Consider the following 23,928-nt stretch of genomic DNA (forward strand, 5'->3'; position numbering starts at 1 on the left):
ACTTTTCTATCTCAAGTATCATACTTGTTGTTCTCCTATGAATACTTTCAACCAATACAATGTCCTTCCTGAAATAAGGAGTCCAAGAATGAACACAATACTCCAAATATGGCCTGGCCAATAACTTCTATAATAAAATTATAATTTTAGATTTACATTCAATATTTATGTAGATACAAATTAAAATCCTATGTGCCCTGCCACTAGCAACACTACGTTGCTTGGATGACTTAAAGGGCTGTTCAAACAGAATGTCATAACAGTGTTGTGTTTATAACTGATATTGTGACAACCACATGAATTACCTTGCATTTATTATAATTAAAAGCCATCTATCATCTATCCACTGAACACACCAAGCAATCCAAATCCATTTTCAAGGTAATAGCATCATCTTCAAAGCCAGTAACACCCCAAAACTTTAACGTCATCAGAAAATTTAAATAATCTATGTCACTAAACTTTAAGGTACCCCACTCATAGCATTAATCCACTTTGACTGAACACAATTTATAATAATCCTCTCCTTTTTTCCACCTAGCTAGTTTTCTATCCAATGATAATGACCTATACTTAGCATCTACAAAGATAACTTTTAATGAGTCTTTTATATAGTACTTTGCCAAATGCTTTCTTAAATCCAGAAATACCACATCACACCTGTACCCTTATCTACATAAGCAGTAATCTCTTCAAAACATAATAATAAAATCAGTAAAGCAAAATTTTCTCTTAGTGAAATGAAACCATGCTATCAAGAAAATTCTGTACTTTGTTATGACTTTGAAAAGAGTATTTTACAACTTTTGAAAATATTTCCCCATCACTAATGTAAACTAATTCATCTATAATCACCAAGACATTTTTTTTTATCACCTTACTTCAAATGAAAAGTAACATAAGCCTACTTTCAATCTTCACACACCTATCCATTATTCAAGGACTTAAAAAGATAACAGCAATTGGCTCGCATATATAATCTTTGACGTTTTTCAAAACCTTTAGGTTATCTGGCTTATTGATTGTTGTCTAAGCTTTACAGTGTTTTCTTAATAATCTTAGAATTAACATAATAATCTTTTTCAGCCTTGTTTCCATATATCAGTTGTTCAATTGAGAAATGTTGCTGAAATCTTGCTTACTAAACTGAAGAAGACATAAAATTTAATGACCCAGCAATTTTGCAATGATCAGATATTAGACTTTTCGTGTCATTCTTGGAAACCCTAGTCTCATCCTAAACATTTTGTTTATCCATGATGTATTTGAAAAACATTCTATGCATGTTTAAATTTTGAGCCAACCTTTTTTCATGTAGCTTTTTAATTTCCAAACTTTACATTAAATCAACTCTCATGATCTTCTACAGTGCTGTAAACCTCACATCACTGCAGTAAATTTAACCTTCTATTTATTTAAAATGCTTTTCTGTAATTTTATCCTCCATATCCTTTGTGAACCAATCTGTATTTTTAGCTTCCCTTTCTCATTTTCTATAAGAAAATACTTATCTTGAATATTTAATAATTCAAATTTTTCAACCTTTGATCAGTATCTCCAATATTCATTTACCCAATTTACAGCTCATAATGCTAAACTTATCTTTTCAGAAATTTGCTTTTTTTAATCTTGGAATCAAAATTTGTGTGAACAGTAAAACATCAAAATCTAGAAAAGGAGCATTTTAGTAGTTTCACTAGAAGTGAACAAAAAAATCTGATGAAAACTAGCCTGAACAGTGTTTATAAACCTATTATTTGACTAATATTTCACAATCGATTTCACATGAATATAACCTCTTTAACAGTTGAATCCTTTAGCTGGTTTGTAGAGTTTCTCATTAATTAATTCCAACATTTTCATCTGGTGATCTGTAAAAAATTCTAATTAAAAGCCTTCTCCCCTATTAATCCTTTTGCAATGGGTAGGCCAAAGTACATGTATTATGGCCTTACATAGAATAACATTCAAAATTTAATCAAATTACTTTATTATCAATATATATAAGTAAATTTAGCAACATAATTTAGGTAATACATGAATTTTAATACCTGTTTTAAGTACTTAATTTTACAGAAAACATTTTAAAAAATTTTCAATCTCTCCTAATATGAGAATCACAACATTCATTCTCTATACTCCCCCCTTCTTTAATTAATTTAACAACACCCTCTGGAGTACAGAATTTAACAAAAATTACTAATATAATATATATATTACTGAGGCAAAGTCTAAATTTGATAAAACTCAACCTTATTTGTTTATAAACTCATGCTAGAAAATCAAACATACTTGTCACGTCCACCTATCATCTAATCTCCCTCACAAGTTGCCAATAGTTCTATCAAATGTTTTACACTACATAATTATAATCAACAGAAAAGTAAAGCTTAACGTATTGAATGATGTGCAATGTTACATTGTCTTCAGTTTATAAAAGGTATCTCCTGGTGATCAGATCAAGCACTTAAGAGAATTACTTTAAGCTTCTCTCAGTTTATCTAGAAAGCCAATTAAATTATAACTATAATGACAGTTTGTTTTGTGCATGCTATTATTAAAATTATTTTGTGCAATAGTACTATCATTATAAAGAAAAGGTAAGCTTAAATTTCATCAGCAGTCAACAGTAAAAATAAAAGAACAAATTTAAGTACTATATTTCTTGTTTTTCATGTACATGAGGTGCAGAACAAAAAAAGGAAAATATCACATTACAGCAAGAGACAGCAAAACATCTCTTTGTTCTTTTATGACTGTGATACAAACATAAAAGTGGAAACATGACAGAATCTCATAATATGTATTACCTATTAATGGGACACCTAGGTGTCAAGTAGCTGGGGTACAGAAGACTGCAATGGTTGTTCAATGATATCCAACACCTAGCAGCTGGAATTGTACACTAGTTATGCAGGAGGCAGAGGATAACCTACCTCTTCACCTTAAAATGAAAACTGGAAGAAAAGACAAGCTTCTACATTAAAATCTGTCTCTACTTTCATGAATTTCCTACCCAACCAACACCTGCTCTATCACAAACTGACAATCAGTGGATGGCAGGAATGTGGAAAGCTCTGGTAGGATGATATCTCCAGTAAAAAACTAGGTGGCAATTGGTAGGTTTCTTCAATTCCACAGTAGGAGAAAGATACTTTACCACACACAGGTGGGAATACATTAACTGTGTCCTGGCAGATCAGGTTTTAGTCATAGCTGGACACAGTTAATGTGCACCCCAGGTTTTCTCCAATCCAAAACTTGGAAGTATTAGACATTTTTCATCCAGTCCATGGTAGAAGAAGGGATACTGGTCAAAACAGATGTGAGGACTTATATATATTTGTTACAACCAAAACTTGGTGGTATCTGGAATTGTACATTAGGACTGCAGCAGGAAGGACTATTTGCCATTGACACCAGTAGAAATCCACTCCCCCTACTCTCAACTGAGTTGTATGATACATCATTCTGGAGGACAAACCTCCATGATACACCATCCAAGTGATAAGTATTGGGCAAGGACTCTCATACTCATTAGGTGAAAGGAGGGAGAAACACATTGGAGAGTTCAGAGAATCATATCATAAAAGACAGGGTGACAGGTAACTGCAATACCTTATTCTAAAAAGTAGAGCTACCACATCAGAGTTGATTAACCAACACCTGGCAACATAAGGAATTGTACATCAGGTCTACAATAAAAAGAGGCTCAATGAAACAGACCATCAAAGGTAGCAGCAATCCCAATCTGCTTTACTCATGATTATCCAAGAGTGTAAGATCTTGGATGAACATATTTATGAAGTAAAAGACCACCAGAGAGAACCACCAGTGATTCTTTGGAACACCCAATCTCTAATCTTATGAAATAGTTGTTTAAATACAAATGAGAATTGAAAAAAACACAACCAACAACTGATGGCATTTGGAATTGTATATCAGATTTGTAATAAGAAGAAATACAGCATACTTGATACCAAGCCTAGTCACAAAATGGGCAGTGCAGATTTTCCAAAATAAATTATACCTATTCAGGTACTACTCATTACAGAGTGAGATCCACAGTAAAATAGTTATAAGGCTCCTATAAATAAAGAAGCAACTAAAACACAGTATTCAGTGTCATAATGACACCACAATATGTAAGGTGGTGACTGGAGGAAAACAAAAACCCACTGAACAAGAAATGGCCACATGATATAAGTAATGGGAAACAAAGGTATGAATTGTAGTCCACTTACCAGCCCCAATGATGACCTCCAAAGGAAGATGGAAATGGGTAGCCAGGTACATGATGTAAAGATACCCTAAAAAGGCAATAACCCCTCAAGCAAAAGTAAAGAACACACCTGCCTAATGAACTGGTAAATTTAACTTGAATGGCTAATGGGAAAGATGCCTCAAGACAGAAGTATTCATGAAATAAACAAATAATTGTGGGAGCCATGGAAGGGACCAGTGCAAGAGAGATACCATCAGAGGTCCCAGACTGGACACTGGAGACAGTCAGGATCAGAATGGTTATAAATGTGGGAAATTGAGGCTACGAAAAATGGATGGAAAAGTGGAATTACTCTCTCTAACAGAAGAAGTCTTAGGAAAAAAAAAGTACAAGGAAAAGAACAAAAGAGCTGAGTAACACCATACAATGAGTGTCAATTGCAAAGATCTCAGATTGCTGCCAGGGCTGCCAGGCCACAATTCAATAATGTGAGGAATAGGAATTTTAAGGAAAGGAGACACAGGACACCCAAAGACAAAGGTACAAAGTAGGAAAAGCAACCTTTTACAATTAAAAAAACATGAAAACTTATGGAAATATTAAAGAAAAAAGAAGGCTGTAGTATAGAGAAAAAACACTGACAAACTTGCGAGCAAAAACAAGCACATCTGTACAGTACTACTGCCAACCGAGAAATGATTAATGAATGCAAGTGGAGAGGGCACTGATTACAATAGGAATTGTGTTGCACACCCTTATTGGTGAAGAGCTGCTGCATAATCATTTACATGTGGATATGCAGAAGCTGGAAGTGGAAGGTTAGTGGCAAGCACTGAAAATTTACACCAGTAAATGACAGTAGTAATCGAGAAAAGCTATTGATGATATTATTGTATCAGAAATTTTAACAGTTTAAAATATGGTGTTGTTCTACAGTGTAGCCAAAAGAATGAAAGGAAGTAAGAATATACCATGAATCATAACAAAAGTGTAAAATGATAAAACACAAATTCTGATAATTCCTATTAAAAAAAAAAGTATGAAAATAAACAATCCCTGGGAAAGTATCATGTGTTGTCTTTGCAATGGTTGATGACCACATATTAATGATGATTACATCATAGGTTGGTAAGTACACATTGACAAATTAGAGGTACAGCTTTGTTCCACGCTTGTGGTACACAGAGACGATTTTACACGGCAGTTTGTAACAATAACAGTTTGTTTTACAGAAAGATGAATAGCACACAAACTTTACAATTATTAATTAAACCATTTTAAACTTTGTATAATATAAAAATGCTTGTTGCTATGTTAACTCTAAAATGCTAAACCTTTTTAATTTTTTATACAAAATAAAGAGTTTGATACTAATACAGTACTACAGCACAACCATTTCAAATTTCCTATAATGCAAAAATTTACTGATGTCATTCTCTTGAAATCCTGAACTGTCCAAAACACAATCAGCTACAGGAACTTATAGAATAAACAAATACTAGATTTACACCTTTAAATACTATTACATGAAAAACAAAGAGAAAGCTATCTCTGAGTAGACTTTTTTGGACATTTTTAATAAACGAGTATCACATTCAGCACGTTTGAAACCACAAACTATACTTTCAAAGTCGGCAAGATTCACCCAATATACACGTATGTTGTTGTATCCTTTTATTTTTTTCAGATTAGGGTAATCATAAATTTACTGGTTTAACATACAAAGCTTGAGCACATTACACACACATAACATAACTTCTAGGCATCATTTCCTACTTCAGAATAAGCAGTTGGTCTTACAGATTTTCACAATCAATCAACCAATAGTTTGTGACAAGTATTTCTCTATGTTATTGGTTTTAAATGTATAATTTTGAATTACCCTTATTCAACAGAATTATGCTGGGTTACTCTTATTTGTCCTCCAGGTTTTAATTTAGTCTTAACAGTCTTCAGTTTTACATTTAGTATTTTTGGCAGCATCATATTTAATTTGAGAATTTGACCTACAGACCTGGTATATAGTTTACTACTTCTAGATTGAGACTGCTGTAGCCTTAGATTTTCTAGTTTGACTGGACTTGGAATAAAACCAACTTCACATCCTTCTTTAACAAGTCGTCCAATCCACCAATCATTGTTGTATTTCTGTTAAGATAAAAGGTTGAAATACAGGTTTACCTATCAAACACATGGCTTAATTCTAAAGTTACAGTTAATGTTCTGCTAGCAGCATAAATGTAAAGAAATTTTTATATAGCTGTCAATAATAATAATAATAATTTAAAATTACTACTCTTCATATGTTAAAGTATAAGTAAATATCTAACTACTGTATCATACATACCCTAGAATAAAAAGATAATTTAGGTGACTACATCCTTATGTAATCAAGAAAAGAGTATATGAATTTTTAGTTAAATGATCTGACTGAAACAAAATTAACGGAATACATGTATACAAAATAAGACTACTTTGCACAAACAAGTTATTGTATTAATCAGTAAACTTATGACCAAATATAATTTTTTAACCTTTTTCTCTGAACAACATGTTATATATTTTTTACATCTCAAACCTAACTTCAAGAAGCAGTATCAACTAGATAGTCTTCCACTTTACATGCTTATATCAGGTCATCCCTTAAGTAATTATTACTAATTACTTCCTTCCAATGATTCACAAGCTTCTGAATATATATAAAATTCTTGGGGCTTGGAGGAAAAGAATGTAGAGAGGGTGGTTTTCACACCTTCATGTGTTCCAAGATCTTTTCCATTAAGATAGTTCCACAAAATTCACAATAGATGATAAACAGATGGAGCAAGGTCTGGAGAATAAGAAGGATGTGGAAGTTTTTCTCAATCTAGCTCTTCAACCTTTGCAGATGTGATCCTTGCTGTATGGGGTCTTACATTATCCTGGTGTAAAACAACATCTTCATGATTGATCAAAGCAGGCCTCTTTTCTATCAGTGCAACATTCAAGTGCTATAACTGTTGACAATAGAAGCCTCATGCAATCATTACACTGAGTGGCAGCAACTCAAAGTGGTTCACACCAAGAATATCACACCAAATGCTTAACAAGTCTTTCGTAGGGTGGAGGTCTATTTTTGGCTGTGCTTTAGCCAGTTTGCATCCACTGATGAGCCACTGTATATGGCACTTAACATTTTTATAAAATATCCATTTTTCATCTCCAATCACTAACCTGCCCATAAAAGGTGAGTTACATTCACAAGAGTGCAGAGAAGTGCAAATGTCCACACTTGCTCTAATGTTGGCTTCTGTCAATAATGGGAGACCCGTTTAACAAGTTTTGATACCTTTCCAAGCTGGTACAGATGACAGTGAACTGTTGAATGGATTGAATTAAGCTTCTATGCTAGTTCTTCAACTGTTACACTACAATTTTCATCAAGTGCAGCAAGCAGCAAGTCATCAATAAACTCAACTGAATGATCTGAATGTGCTGCATCACTTAAGCTGTAGTCACCTGACCTGAACTTCTGACACCACTTTCCACATTTTCTTTCATTGGGAGACTCCTCACCATAAACACCTTGAACATTTCGTGTAGTTTCTGCTGACCTATTGCCATTTTTTAAACTCATAAAGCATTATATGCTTAACTTGCTCCTTAGATATATCCATTTTCATAAGGATTTATTTGATTAATGATTTGAAAAAATGGACTTGGGTTAATTTCTTTTATGTGTGAACATTTTCATACACATCCTACTACACATTTTAGTCATTAAAGCCTTCTACAAAGACAGAAATGATGATGCACTTTCTGTATTAAATTTTCAGATATTACTTATGGGATGACCCAATACACTGCTGTCAAAATCTTAAGGCCAATGAACATAAAGAAAAAATATGTATTTTGCATTGTTAGACTCAACCACTTATTTGAACAGAGCTTTGAAAGAGGAAAATAAGAAAAGGGAAAATAAAAATAAAAAACTTTTATAGCATTTATACAGAAAATGTAAACACTATGAAATTAGCCTAAATACTAGTTGGTCAAAAGTTTAAGACCATACTGAAATGAAGGGTTAATCGGTAAACACGTAATGAAATTTAGTCTTTTATGTTTAAGCATTAGCGTTGTCAATATCTCCTGTGTTACATTGGGTAAAAACCATGGCAAAGGCTTAAAAGTCGATAGAGTTTGAACTTGGCAGAATTGTCAAGCTGGAAAAGCAAGGTCTCTTTCAACGTGCCATCACTGGTGAGACTGGGTGTAGTAAAACTGCTGTTGCAAATTTCTTAAAAGACCATGAGGGATACAGAACAAGAATTTCAAGTGGTCGGCCCAAGAAAATTTTGCCATCGTTGAAAAGGAGGATTGGATAGGTTGTCTGGTAAGACACCAACCGATCGTTAAACCAGATTAAGGCCCTTACGGATGCAGAATGCAGCTCAAGAACAATAAGATGGCATCTACGAGAGAAAGACTTTAAAAAACCGTAAACGTCTTCAAAGGCCACGCCTCCTTCCACACCATGAAACAGCTCGGTTAAATTTTGCTGAGAAGTACTATTAAACATGGGATGTAGAAAAGTGGAAGAAGGTTTTGTTCTCTGATGAGAAAAAATTTAACCTGGATGGTCCAAATGGTTTCCAACGTTACTGGCATGATAAGGATATCCCACTGGAGACATTTTCTACATGACACAGTGGAGGATGTTCCATCATGATCTGGGGTGCTTTCTCCTTCCATTGAACAATAGAGCTTCAGGTTATATAGGGGCATCAAACAGCAGCTGGCTACATTAGCATGTTGGAGAGAGCATCCTTATTGACTGAAGGCCCTCACTTGTATGGAAATGACTAGATCTTTCAGCAGGACAATGCTGCAATCCACAATGCCCACAAGACAAAGGACTTTTTCATGGCTAATAACATAATTCTTTTGGACTATGCCAAAACAAATATTTGAAGTTATTCACAATGATGGCCATGCAACTCACTACTGAGACCTCTTGTTGGGCATTTCCTACCCTGTTTAGGACTTCTTTTTGGTATAGTCTTAAACTTTTGACCAGCTAGTATTTAGGCTAATTTCATAGTATTCACAATTTCCCTATTAAATGCTAAAACGATTTTTATTTTCCCTTTTCTTATTTTCATCTTTCGAAGCTCTACCCAAATAAGTAGTTGAGTCTAACACAAAATGTATATTTTTTCTTTATGTTCATTGGCCGTAAGATTTTGCCCAGCAGTGTACATCAGTTACATTTTGTTGTATTACTAACTAAAATAGTTATATGTAAAATACTATTATTAATCATAAAATTTAGAGAGAGCTTTGAGAGTGTCAAGAAAGCAGTTTCTAATAAGTTTCTCTACTTGACTTTTAAACCAAGACTAATTGATTTGAAACTAATAAAAAATGGAGAATAATAAAATTAAAACATTCACACACACAAAAAAATGTATATAAAAGTTTTCTTTAATTAGATGCAAATACTTTAGTTAATCCTATTTTCTGTAAGAAGCATATCACAAATATTCCCACTGTCACTAAGGCTGATTTAATAGATTAAGAAGCATATCTTTGTCAAAACAGTAAAGTTCTCCAAGTTGTAACTAAATGATGTGTATACATCTTGTGAACTTTCACAAGCACTCAAAATACTTATCATTTGCATGACACCACCATGAAACTTTATTATATAAATTTGATGATTAATTTTAGTTCAACGAAAATCAAATAAATAAATAAATATACACACACACAGTATTGTTTTATTGCACCTGTCAACTTGTTACAAATAGATTTGTATAAGGTATTGCAGGAGCTTTGTATCTGGTGTTACAAGTAGTTTTGTATCTTATGTTACAAATAGTTTTATACCTGACACAACACTTTGGTTTGCTTTTAGAGATCTATAAAATATTTAAGTCTTGATGTATACTTTTCTAGAAGTTCAAATATGCTGTATCTTGAAACCTTAACTAACTCAGTATATGGACTAAGGACTAACCTAAATACTTTTAGCTGGCTGAACCTTGTAAGAAGTTTTTAACGTTATGACTATAAATATCATGAACAGAAAGTGTACCCAAATAATGAAACAATGCATTCTAATGTTTATAACTATGAAAAGCAAAGTTTATTAATTATGCATTACTGGGTCGATTTTTAGTTCATGTATGGTTGAAAGTTAACAGAATGTAATGGAAGACAAAAACCTAATAAACTGTTAAATATTTTTTCCAATTAATGAAAGCTTGCACAAAGGTTTAGTATGTGAGATTCTATTATTTTCCTTTAAAATACACTTTGTGATATGTGTCCTACAGCAATAAGATTAAATTATATATATATTTGTTTTTTATTATTACAAAAAAAGTAGCTGAATATTGTATGGTGTTATGATTTAACAGGTTATCAATTAACCTTGGTAAAGACAGATCTTTTTAGTAAACATCCTTGAAAATATAAGCATACCTCTTTAATATGGAGAAAATCTTTAACGCTAAACGAAACAGCACATCCGTGCACAGGACTATCATCATCCAATGTTCCATCATAAGCAACATTAGTACGAACAGCAAATGCCACAGGTCTTGTCTTTAAAGAAAAAAAATACTTTTTTGAAGTTTGATATTTATTGTAACATTATGTTTTCATCTTAAATTGTAAAATGAAGCAAAGCACAAGTTAGAAAAACAAGTTTGGATAAACTTAGAATTTTCTTTATATACAAGATGCACAAAAAGTCTGGATAAGTAAAGTCAAATAAAATGAGTTTATTGTAAAGAAAGTATTTAGTTCATAATGGATAAAATTATCAAAATTTTAACCAGTTACAAAAAATGTAGTTTAATGTAATAAATACAAATTTTTCTTAGTCCACTGAAGCTTTGCACGTTTGTGGAATGAGAAAAAGTCTGATGTTTGAATGATTTTTTAAGCTATTGAGCTTCTTCACATAATAATCAGGTTTTACTTCACCTATCCATTATCCAAAGTGTAAAATCAAACTAGCATTGGTTTTACTGATTAGAGGAAGCTACTGTGTTGGACAATATAAGCTCAATTAATAAGAACAATGTCACACAACAGAGCTTTATTTACAAAATATTTATTTTCTCTTGATTTGTATAACAAGAAAGTGAAGTGTGATGATTCTTTATACAGTTCTCCCAGTAGATATTCTTTCAAATATTTCCAATTTAATCCTGTACCTTTAATTGAGACTCCTAAAATTCTTCTTTAATTTTTCACTATATATATAAAACTGGTTGATAGTAATGCCACAATAGCATAAGTTCAGTGACACAATCCAATAATCTGTAAACAGTTTCTTTTTCCCCATTTTACCATTTACTGTTTTCTTTTCCTTCTAAATTCTTGCCTATTTTCCTTTTTCTCCTTTTCCATGACCCAAAATTTCTTAAACTTTCAAAATTTCAAAATTATTCTCACACTTTTTGGACACTTTTTCAGAATATTTACATTTACCCAATCTCAAATCAAAAGCCAGGCATAAGTTGAAAGATCAAAACAGGAGAAAATCAAATTACTAACTAGGTTTAAATTGCCTAGAATAAGAAATACTTTAAAACAATCCATCTATTGTAATATAAATGTAAATTTATAAATTATACTGCACAACAATGAAGTTATTTAACCTTTCTGTTATGTTATGGACCTGTGTGACCTGAAATTTATTATAATGAGAACTTATGTTATTTTATAATATTTAATATAACAAAGTAAAGTTATGTAAAGAAAAATATTTTATTAATTTAAGAATATTTAAACCAGCATTGGGTAAATATTTCCCACAACATAACACATGTACTTAAATATTAAACATAACTGAAGTGGTAAGATTATGTAGAGTATGTAAAGGGATGGTTATTGTATAATATAACAAAGTACAAAACCAAATTAGCTAGCAAAGTGAACAAAACCAAGAGAAAAGAACAAAACAAGTGTTTTGAAATAAAAATCATAGAAATAAGCAAAGGAAAACAGAAAAAAAGATAGCAATTTATTTGATTAATAATGTATATAAACCTACCACAATGTAGGGGGTTATACTCTTTTTGAATTTGTGAATTGCATTTTATAAAAGGTATTTGACTAGTCAACATAAATCAGTATAGAACATATTTTTAATAACAGGAAGAAATGGCAATGCTAGCCAGAACTCAACTTGCACATTTTTGAGAGCAAACAAAATAAAGAATTATTTGATTAGCACTTAACATGTATGTTTGTGTGTTTGAAGGCCTTAACTGAATGAGGTGTTTTATACAAGTCATATTTTGACTTGTTTTTACTGATAATGATATACATGTGTGACTAGTTGATATCTTGGTCAACAATGTACACCACTGTCCACTTTTTAACAATAAAAGGTTTTAATTAAATTTTCATTGTTTTATAATAGAAGCCCTCAATAATTTTAATTACTGACAAAACAAAATTTAGAAGGATAAGGGATCTAGTATGTCCCATACAAAACACTAAACTCTGCAATATATACCAAATTTGATGGCAATCCATTCCAAAAAACCAACCAATCTGTTAGGAAAATAAACCTGGCTAAGATGACAACTCTTAACTTGCCAACAATTTATACTTGTGTCCCCTAGTCCTATAATTTTCACCACTTAAGTATGAAAACTCAAATACATATCAATATTATCAATTATTTTAAAAACCTTATACTCCTTCATCATTTCCCTTTTCATTTTTTTCAAGAGAAAAACAGTTTCAGAGATCTTAATTTATCCATCCCAAATGTCATCTAGTAACCCTCCTCTAAACGTTTTCCAACAATGTAGCGTCTTTCCTAAGTCTACCTTAGGAGTACCTCAAGACTGAACACAATACTTCAATGAGGCCTAACCAGTGACCTATACAATGAAATTACAATGGGCATTTCTTTCACTTTCTAAATCTAAACAAACCATACACACACACACACATATATATACTGACTAAACCCATTGTTTTGAAGAGTGTTTTATGCACTGCCTTTAGAACATGTGGGCTGCTGCAGTGTTTTACACATTTACAAAAATTTATGTATATGTAATGTTTGAATGGTGTTTCTGCCAATACAATTGTTAGAATAAATTCCTTGTATGGAAAAATCTGTGAAAGATATGAGGATAACTATCTTTATTTATAATTTTCACTATAAGTTTGTACATCATATACACTGATGGCCAAATTCTTAAGGCCAATTAACATAAAGAAAAAATATGCATTTTGCATTGTTAGACTCAACCACTTATTTGAGTAGAGCTTCGAAAGATGAAAACAAGAAAAGGGAAAATAAAAATAAAAAAACTTTTTTGTCATTTAATAGAGAAAATGTGAACACTAGTATGTGAAAATGTGAACATGCCAATGTAGCCAGCTGCTGTTTGACGCCCCTGTATAACCTGAAGCTCCATTGTTCCATGGAAGAAGAAAGCACCCCAGATCACGATGTAACCTCCTCCACTGTGTCATGTAGAAAGTGTCTCCGGTGGGATATCCTTATTGTGCCAGTAACATTGGAAGCCATCTGGACCATCCAGGTTAAATTTTTTCTCATCAGAGAACAAAACCTTCTTCCACTTTTCTACATCCCATGTTTGGTACTTCTCAGCAAAGGTTAACCGAGCTGTTTCATGGTGTGGAAGGAGGCGTGGCCTTAGAAGACATTTACGGTTTTTAAAGCCTTTCTCTCGTAGATGCCATCTTATTGTTCTTGAGCTGCATTTTGCATCCGTAATGGCCTTAATCTGGTTTAACAATTGGTTGGTGTTTTGCCAGACAACCCATCGAATCCTCCTTTTAAATGATGGCAAAATTTTCTTGGGACGACCACTTGAAATTCTAGTTCTGTATCCCTCATGGTGTTTTATAAAATTTCCAACAGCAGTTTTACTACACCCAATCTCACCAGCGATGGCATGTTGAGACACCTTGCTTTTCCAGCTCGACAATTCTGCCAAGTTCAAACTCTGTCAACTTTTTACCCTTTGCTATGTTTTTACCCAATGTAACACAGAAGATGTCAGTGGAAAATGTTGACAATGCTAATGCTTGAACACAAATGACTAAATTTTGTTATGTGTTTACCAATTAACACTTCGTTTCAATATGGTCTTAACCTTTTGACCAGCTAGTATTTAGGTTAATTTCATAGTGTTCACATTTTCCCTACTAAATGCTAAAATGTTTTTTTTATTTTTATTCTCCCTTTTCTTATTTTCATCTTTCAAAGATCTACTCAAACAAGTGGTTGAGTCTGACAATGAAAAATGGATATCTTTTCTTCATATTCACTGGCCTTAAGATTTTGGTCAGCAGTGTATATGTATTTCACATGTTATTTTTTCCTTTTACTACTTTCAATTTGTGATTCTGTGCCTACACTAAAGAAAAATTCCAGTTCTAATATTATTAAACTTTTAATTTTGTGTAATTTTCTTCTTTTAGTCTCTGTTCAACTTGTTATTCTCATTGTATCTCTGTTTTGTTTTTTTTTTCACACACAAGCATACATAATAAAAATTACAGTTTCATATCAGCTGGCTATATCCAAAAGATGCCAAACAACTATGAATTTACAATTGACTCAAATCTGCTATGCTATTCATATCAAGAAACAAGTAATTTTTCTTGGATACTTTAAGATCTAGACTAATTATTCAGTTTATTCTACAATAAGAACTTAACCTTTTCACACTGACAGAACAGCTTTCCATCAATGCAATGTTTCAAAACTTAAGAAATTCCAATAAAAGCATTTTGTTGCAAGTGTAAGATGCTTTTTTCTTTTACTTACATAATTCAGGTTTAATAAACATTCCTTAACAAAATGCTTCTTCAAATATCTGATAATAAACATAAAAAAGATGGTGTTTAAGTTGTTACAATTTTACATGAAACCAATATAATATTGTACAATAAAGTAAAACTATCAAAGTGTGTATGATATAAAACTACTTCTCTTTTTTAATGCTCAATTCCTAATAAATAACAATAACTACATGTCAAAGAAATTCCTACCATCAGCAATGTCAACATTTAACCAGTTACTCCCATTGGTTAAAAATCCTGTTTTGACTAATGCTTGAAAGACACCTATTTTATTTCTTACCATTCCAGCATTACAATAATAACAATTTAGCCTACCATTAAAACTAATTTTGTACTTTGTTCCTACATTATAATTTTCTCTACATCTTATTTTCTCTTCATTATTGTGGCCATCACCACTGTCTACTCTCAGTTTAAAAATGCCCTTGCAGTTAAGTTCACAGCCTCTTTAAGCAACTCAGCCCCTACTTTATTTAAATGTAAATCATCCATTCCAAAAATCTTTCTTTTCTCACTGAATTGATCCCACAAATCCAACCTTAAATATTACAGTAAGCCTTGCATTTCTCCACTAGTGATCTACTTATAATTTCATTCCCACAGTTACATCTAAGATGCATTCCTCACAGAACTAATTTATCCTGGTCATTTTTTTAATACCATTATCAACCCTTCATTCTTACATTGAACTCCTTTGACATATCCTTTCCTACTTTATTAACTCCTACGTGCATTACAAATATTGTATCACTGCTTGCACCTCTTACTTGTGCTGTTTAAATATCCTAAAACCCTGCCCCTGGATGGTAATATAGTTCTTTTATCCCTAAACAACTAAAATCTTACTGTTGTATTCCATAATTTACCTTTCTCTTTATTTATTTCCCCTACTCTACTTCATATAACCTCAACTTTCTCTTCCAACCTGCAAATCTACATACATGTTACATATCTTTACTCCTAGCTTCCTTAAATGCACATGCCAGTCCTGAGTTTCAAATAAAACCTACTTCTTACTCCCTAACACTTTCCAAAGAACAAACACTTACGCTACTCTTAACCATAGTAAACTAGGGATAGCTAATCAACACTAAATACAAGTAGCCTACTGACTACTCAGTGTTTACCTTTTCAATGCAGTTGGTGCTTTTAATTTGCAGTTCTCCCAACTCCCTATACTTAGACTGGACAAATATTTCCCAATGTCATTCAGAGTTGCTGTTCATGACATATGGGAGTAAAATGAGTTGGAAAGTATTTATTGGCATCTCACCTACTGTTTATATACGGTTTCCTGCAAGGTTTTTAACTCAGCTCTGCAGTAACTAACAAGATGCCTAAGCAGAATGTATGGCACCTGTGTACTGACTATGCTTGCATCACTAAAGCAGTGAGCAGTAACCCTAATTACTATGTAAATATGCTTGACTCAAATAGTTTAGGAAATAGTGAATGTGAGTTAAGTGGTGTTCAAATGTATTATGATGAAGAGGCAATAAGACAAGAGTATGCTAGCGATTCATCTAGTGACAATAGTCAAGATGATGAACCTGGGCCCAACAGAGAAAGACAATAACCAGCATCTGCAGTGGAAAACATTTGTCTCAGTTGCAGTGTGAATGGGATGGAAGCACTAAAAAATATACTTCCAGTGAATGGGTTAAATACATTATAATATTTTATATCTAGCTTATATTTACACTAAAGTAATAAAATTTATTTTAAAATAAGAAGTGACAATAAACAGTCTTTAAATGATATTTATGTGGTAATATATTTACCCTAATTTATAATTTATTAGTGTGTTAATTTGTTACCAAAGTCATACAACACCAACTAAGACTGATTTAACACTTGTAACATATAACACCATGAACAATGTAAAATTTATGGGGTATACAGGTGATTCCAAGTAGCCCTCCTAAAATATTTTAATTATTTTGTCTTTTTTTACAGATGTTATTTTTTTTCTTTTGTTACAGATTGATGTTAGTTTAATGAAAGTAGTGAGTCAACAGTTAGTATTATTTCAAAACACCTAAACCACATTATTATACAAACAGAATAATGCAAAATTCTGGTGACTTCTCAAAGAAACACGTGTTGGACCTAGACAATTAGTCAACATGAATTGCAAGAAAATTCTTCTATCAAATAATCCTGACGTAGAGTTAGATTTAATAAGATAAACATTCTTCAAATTTCTCAAAGTTTCTAGACATTATCAGGCATGAAGATGTTTCTAGAAAAGCAGTTCATGCTTTATAATATTGTGTAGCAACTATTTGCATTATTTGGTTGCATTGCGAGTTATTTAACATCACAATTAAACTTTGTGCTTTGCACTTTTCTGTGGTAAAGTATGTCACAGAAATCAATTCTACAGTATGTTACAAACAAACCTGGACTACAGGTAGTGAGTAGTAGTGATGATACCACAGCAGCTTTGGACAAGGCTTTATGAGCAGCATCCAGCATCTAATCTCAGCAACCTGTTTCTCAATTTATAGCATCAATGATAGTGCATTTAAGAGATACAGTAAAGAAAATTATTGCTATAGCTGTTGTAGATCTCAAAACAAATGCTTTTGACATACAGCCAATTCCAAAAAATGAGCCAAAAGTTCAAAATATTAAAAGATACGGTGACATTTGGAACAAATTCAATGAAGAAGCAGTCTCCCTCATCAACATATTCTTCCTTTCAAATGGCCAAGTTGGTGGGCAGTTTGACATATGATAATTTAAATAGAGAATGTAGCTTCTCTGTTGGACTGGATGTAGATGCTGTGTGGGCTGACTTGAGCTCCTTCAGGTATATTGCAAGAATATCAAGATAAAAATGTTATGCATTACCTGTAGAAAGTAAACATCAGTTACCATGATTTAATGAATGACCTGATGATGGTGTGGGTACCAACTGCTAAAGTTAAGCATTATTTCAGCAGATGAACTGTATTTTAAATAAGCTGAGAAACTGAATGGAACAAGACATTTCAAAACAAATGAAGATTAGCTTTAAGGGGCCTAATATACTTTCAAACACCTAGTTGTTAATGATTATCAATTCATATTCACAGAAGAAACCAAGACACATTCATTTTCTTAAAGAGTAGCTATAGTAAACCATATAAACATATTTTTTACTACATTTTTTTCTATTTTCTGCAAATTTGCTTAAGTATCATAATAAATAATAATGAAAATATATTCTTGCAAATTTGTTGAATAAAGTATTTTAGATACAGAACAGTAATTACCATTTTGTTAAATTTGAATTTTCATTCATGTCCCTAGTTTCTCATACCTCCCCCAACCTGGTCGGAAGTTCTAAATTCAACACTGGTTGCAAATTCCTAATTTAACACTTTAATCTGATTAGAAACTTACAGAGATGCCAACTATTTCAAACGACTGAGCGTAATGATTGTAAACAGAGCCCTTTATCATTTGCAGCTACTAGGCCTGACCAATGTCTTTAAGCTGTTTATTATTATATTATTATTATAACTACTATTATTTATTACTGTTATACATTGCTCATTTATGACTGTTTTGTGTATTTAATAAATAAATTTTAAAAAAAATTATTTTGAAATTATGTCTTTCATTTAGTTCAGAGTAATAACCAACATTGAACATGCACAAACAGTAAGCAGAAAAAGCCTTTGTGTAAGGACTAGTTTATATCATGTTGATGACACTTGTAATAGTTTTGCAGCTGTTGCAGCCTTTGCTTTCATAAGAATGCCTCTGGATGGTTGGGAGTTATAACAACATTGTCCATTTGACTGCATACACATCTTGTTTGTAATAATACTGCTCAAAACTGAGGTGCTCAAGTTTGGTCTGAACTTGCTTTTGTTTTTAGTCACTAAACTAAATATCCTTTCACTGTCAGCATTAGAATGGAAAATTGGAAGAATTCCAAGCATAACCCTACACAGAATGTCATACTTCTGGTTGCCATTTCCATCCTTAACTGTAGACAGCTGAACCCAAAACTTGCCAGCATTCAACTGAAGGACAGTTTCTGAGAAAATATCAATTTGATAGTTCAAATATTGCCCTTCCAACTTGTCAATAGTGTCGTGCTCATGTGTATTGACAAGCACAGGATACCTGTCTGTGAAGAAGCATAGATAAGAGAAATCTTTGCTGACTTTCAGTTTTGGATCAGCAACCTCTGCGTGAATCAGAAGTTCATCATTTGGAGGGAAATCTTTCATCATGTAATTTGTAGCTGCAATATAGTATTTATTGACACTGGTACACAAGCTGATCAGGTCCAGGTCCTTTTCATATTTAACAATGTATTCCTTGGCAGCATTTCCAACAGAAACTGCCTCATCAGATTTGTGTAAGGATTCATTGTTGTAGTCAAGTTCACTGATGCTGCCTTCAAGATATTCTGGCTTGATGAATCTGACAAGTTTATTTTTAACTTGTGTAATCAGAGTTCTATGCATAATGTGTATGCAAGGTTCTTCTCTTTACAATATCAAATTGGCTTGCTCAAATAGAGAAATTCAAGACTGGAGAAAAAGAAAATAACAAGTTCATTTTGTTGTCCAAGAAAACTGTAAACTTATCTAACTTGCTCTGTGCATAACTTTTCTTGGTTACTTTTTTGCTACCTTTCATTTTCTTCTCTTTTTTCATTGATTGTCTTTTCTTTAGTTCAAGATCAGACTGTCTAAACATATATTGAGTTATATCAAATGTTTCTTTGTCTACTTTTGGAGACTGTTGTCTTGTGTCCCTGTGTGGCTCAGAGGATATCCTGACTGTTAAAGTCTTGCTGCCTGACTGAGCTGCACGTTTAGATCCTTTTGAATCTAGTTTTTCCTTTTCACAGTGAAAATACTTCTTCAATGGCTCCCATATGTCCAATATTCTGTTGAGGCATACCCCAAGTGATAGCCATCTTGTGTTAAAAAGTTGTAGAATATTTCTTGTTTCTTTGTCATACAATCCTTGAAACTCTTTGAAATGTTGTTTTCTGCTAGCACTTTTGTCCAAAAGATAGTAGATATCTATCAATATATCAGAAACTGGTCAGGGCAGTTCTCTGGAAGCTTTCTTGGCAGCAATATTCATGAGATGACAGGCACAGCCCATGAAGTAAATGCTAGGCTGTCATCTTGAGATGTGTCCCATCATACCTTTACCTATACCAGACATAACTGAGGCATTGTCTGAAGAGAAAACTAAAACAGTTTTCCCATGAAAATTTTCTCTTTGTCAGTTCGTGGTCCAAAAGCTTGAAAATATTCTCTGCTGTTGAAGTTTCTTTCCATTCAATAGAGAACAAACAATTTTTCCAAGCAAAGGGTCAAGATATCATACAACCACTGGATACAGTTTTGAGTCATCCATGTCTGTGGATCCATCTGTGGTTAAACTGTAAACACTGTTAATAAGTTTGCTTAAAATCATTTTGTCATCTTCATAACCCAACATTTGTACAATGGCTGTAGTTTTGGTTCTAGCACAGCCATATTTTTTCACTGTATCAGAGTCTGGGAACATTTTTCTGAATAGATGTCCTGCATAATCGGCTACAGCTAGGGGTAAATTATGAGCAATGACGAATTGCGTGAACATCACTTCTGCATTTATGGTTTCATATTCTGAATTCTTACTCATAAATGTCATTATCTGCATCGTTTTTGTCTTTGCCTCAGCCTTTTGTTGGCGAGATGCCGATTTTGTATGTCAGAACAATCATTTATACTGCCATGCACAACAACAACAAAAAAAAAAATCGATGTAACTGTACAAAATGCATGACTGTCACTGACGTTTGATGCAATGACCAGATATTTTGCACTATACTCTTTCATAAATTTTGATTCACAGTTTCAGTCCTTTTAGATTTGCCAGAAACAAGACAATCCGGGGAACGAGGCCTCTTTTTTTCCAGCTTGTGAACGATCGCATTGGTGTTTCTATGCCGCTTAGAAAGTGAGAAATACCCATCTACACAAGCGCTAATTGGCTGACAGGCACTGATGACGTAACTATGGATTCTCCCATGTACCCAGTATGGAGAAGCACAGCACTCAAACTATTGGTAGACGTCAGAGATACAAATATTTTTTATTATTTCAAGCACAAACATGATTTTTGCAAGTAGCCATTTGGACTATGTCTTTTATTTATTATCAATATTTATTTGTATCTCACTAGAAATTTTCTTTTCACCCCTTTCAAGCCCTGGGGAACAATTTATCACTTTATTGTATAGGCCTATATAATATACAATAATTTGGAAGTTGCAACAAGTCGTAATATTTGTCTGTATGAGTGTATAGTCGTAATGTATACACCAAATTCGTAATGATTATGCTCAAATCGTAATGGTTGGCATCTCTAAACCTAGACCAAACGTTTATGCACATATCTAACACTGAAGTGATTTAACAATGTAAGAATTTCTTCACAATTTCTGTTAACTAGCATCTGAATTGTCTATGTAATGATTTATAACACACTAACCTGTATATTTCCCAAACATCTTGAAAGGACCAGTATTTTTCTCAGCTCTGTACTTGATTTAAATTAAAACCATTTTTACACAATAAAAAAAATACTAAAACCAAAACATGTTTTAATCAAATGCAAATACAAGCAACAGTACAATAATACTCATTGGCTAAATTATTAGTTTAAATCTCCATAAAATTTTATTGTATCCAAACAATAAAAAGACCTTTGGAATTTTCTGCTTGTATAAGCTATACTGATTATTTAATGTTGTAAAGAATACCTTAGCCTTCTCAAGCTTTAAAAGAGCCTGCCTCTCAGTCTCCCGGCGAAGAGCCTCTCTTTCCTCGTCTAGAGACAGGTCTGACGATGGTTGGCTATAATTTGAATCTGCAGATCCCTGTAAAACATTTTAATTTTACTTATAAATAATATTCTTATATTCTCTTATATATTTAAATTATGTGAATCTGCAACGATGATATCAAATTTATTTACAAAAACAATTTACATGAGGTGTGAGAATTATATCAGTCAAACAAAATGATGGCAACATAATAGAATAAACATTTTAACATAGAAATAAATCTTTATCTTAGATAAGGCATTACTACTAAGTTTTAACTCATTATACACATACATGCAACACCTTGTGAATCTGTCAGTTCTCAGCATATTGTAAAAAAAGAGTGTAGGCTTGAACAAAATATATAAACCTATGATTAAAACATCAAAAACAGGTAACGTCTTGGAAAATAGTTAGGCCTCAGAAATGCTCTAAAAATACAAGCTATCTGCAGTTTTCTTTTACATGTCCTCTTAATCCTTCTGTTGTGACTCAAAGTCAGGTGTGTGTAATAAATAGCATTTCAGTAATTTATGAGAGACAAAAGATAGTTCTGATGTAGTATTTACTACACAAATCTGATTTCAAGCTAAAATGAACAAATCAGAGAAATGTGGGGAAAATACCTCTGCATTTCAACATGTTTTTATAAAGTTATTAATTACCAACAAGTTTTAAAAGAAAATGTTATAAAAATGCTTCTCTTTTAAATGAAGTTTAAAAATAGGTTGAAAACTACAACTGCCAATGTGTAACACAGTAATCCACATATTTTTGTGTTATTTTTTATTATAAACAAACAAATGAACAATTTTATTATAACAGTCCAATATAATAATACACAAGTGAAATTGGAAACAAATAATACATATTCTAGAATATTAGCACTTGATGGTGTCTAAAAGGTCAATACAACATAACTTTTTTAAACTCACAGAGAAGCTGGTATGTATGACTAATCTCCTTACTGAACTGGTTTGAGTACTGACCCTCTAACACAAAGGAAATATAAATTATATGTGGTTATGAGCTGTTGATCTCTTTTTGTACTTTCACTTCTGAGACATAATGTAAAGTTTAAGTAAAAATTGCAAAAATACACTAAGAGCAGGTCCTTTTACTAGATAATGTTTGCTGTTGCAAAGATATACAAGTAAATTAAATAAACTGATATCATACATAAAGTTCCACTGTTATAGTACTGGTACTATGCAAATCAACAGAAAATTGCTAGTATATTTTAAATTAAATACTCATAGTATTCTAATATGTATCTTATTGATGAAACCTCTATGAAATCAAGGAGAATATAACTGAAATTATATAGAAGTTATAATACCATTGTTGTTAAAAAAAAAAGATTCAATCTATACTTATGCAAATACAATGGTGCTTGTTGCTATATCTGTCTATACAGACAAAAGTACTTGAATAACATTACAGTATTTCTTCAGAAGTTAATAATTTATAATAAATATAACAATTACAATCATCAACCAATAAAGCTTGTCTATGTAATGAGGTAATTATTAAAAGGGAAAAAAATATAAACGGCTTTAGTAAATTATTAATTCAAGTTATATACTATGACTCATTTGCAGTTTACCAAAAAACAGAATACCAGTATCAAATTACATCAGTTCAAGTACACTTGATAATTTTACTTCCTGAAACAGTTATCTTAAGTACAACACAGAAATTTTACAGATACTCCTAGATAATAGCTACCACGTGAATGATAGTCCTGCAACCTCCAAAATACAAATTGACAAAACAGTTGATTCTCTGAACACACTTGGAAAAAAAAAATAAAGTTCTCATGACAAAATAGCATGTATATGTAATGCATTGTGATATACTTAACAGTAACTATGAAAGTTCTGAAAAAAATAAAATTTAATATCCACCAATGATTTTGATATACTGAACACCTCTTCTGATACTTCTTTAAAAATATTTAAAAGGACATTGCATGTCAATTTATTTTTCATGTTAATAGGCAAAGTATGTTCCCAAC

General features: G+C 32.3%; 1 protein-coding gene across 8 annotated transcripts in view; it reads right to left on the reverse strand.

The window, feature by feature from the left end:
* Positions 1-23,928, reverse strand: part of LOC143234107 (voltage-dependent L-type calcium channel subunit beta-2-like) — a 178,555-nt gene that overhangs the window by 47,484 nt on the left and 107,143 nt on the right. For all 8 annotated transcript variants that reach the window (XM_076471176.1, XM_076471178.1, XM_076471180.1 and 5 more), the window contains 3 exons: positions 21,849-21,965; positions 10,691-10,813; positions 6,240-6,373 (listed from right to left, as the gene is read on the reverse strand). In XM_076471176.1, the coding sequence (XP_076327291.1) occupies positions 6,240-6,373; positions 10,691-10,813; positions 21,849-21,965 (374 nt within the window). The remainder of the gene's footprint in view (positions 1-6,239; positions 6,374-10,690; positions 10,814-21,848; positions 21,966-23,928) is intronic.

This window comes from Tachypleus tridentatus, chromosome 12, assembly GCF_004210375.1.
Source record: "Tachypleus tridentatus isolate NWPU-2018 chromosome 12, ASM421037v1, whole genome shotgun sequence".
Classification (NCBI taxonomy): Eukaryota; Metazoa; Arthropoda; class Merostomata; order Xiphosura; family Limulidae; genus Tachypleus; species Tachypleus tridentatus.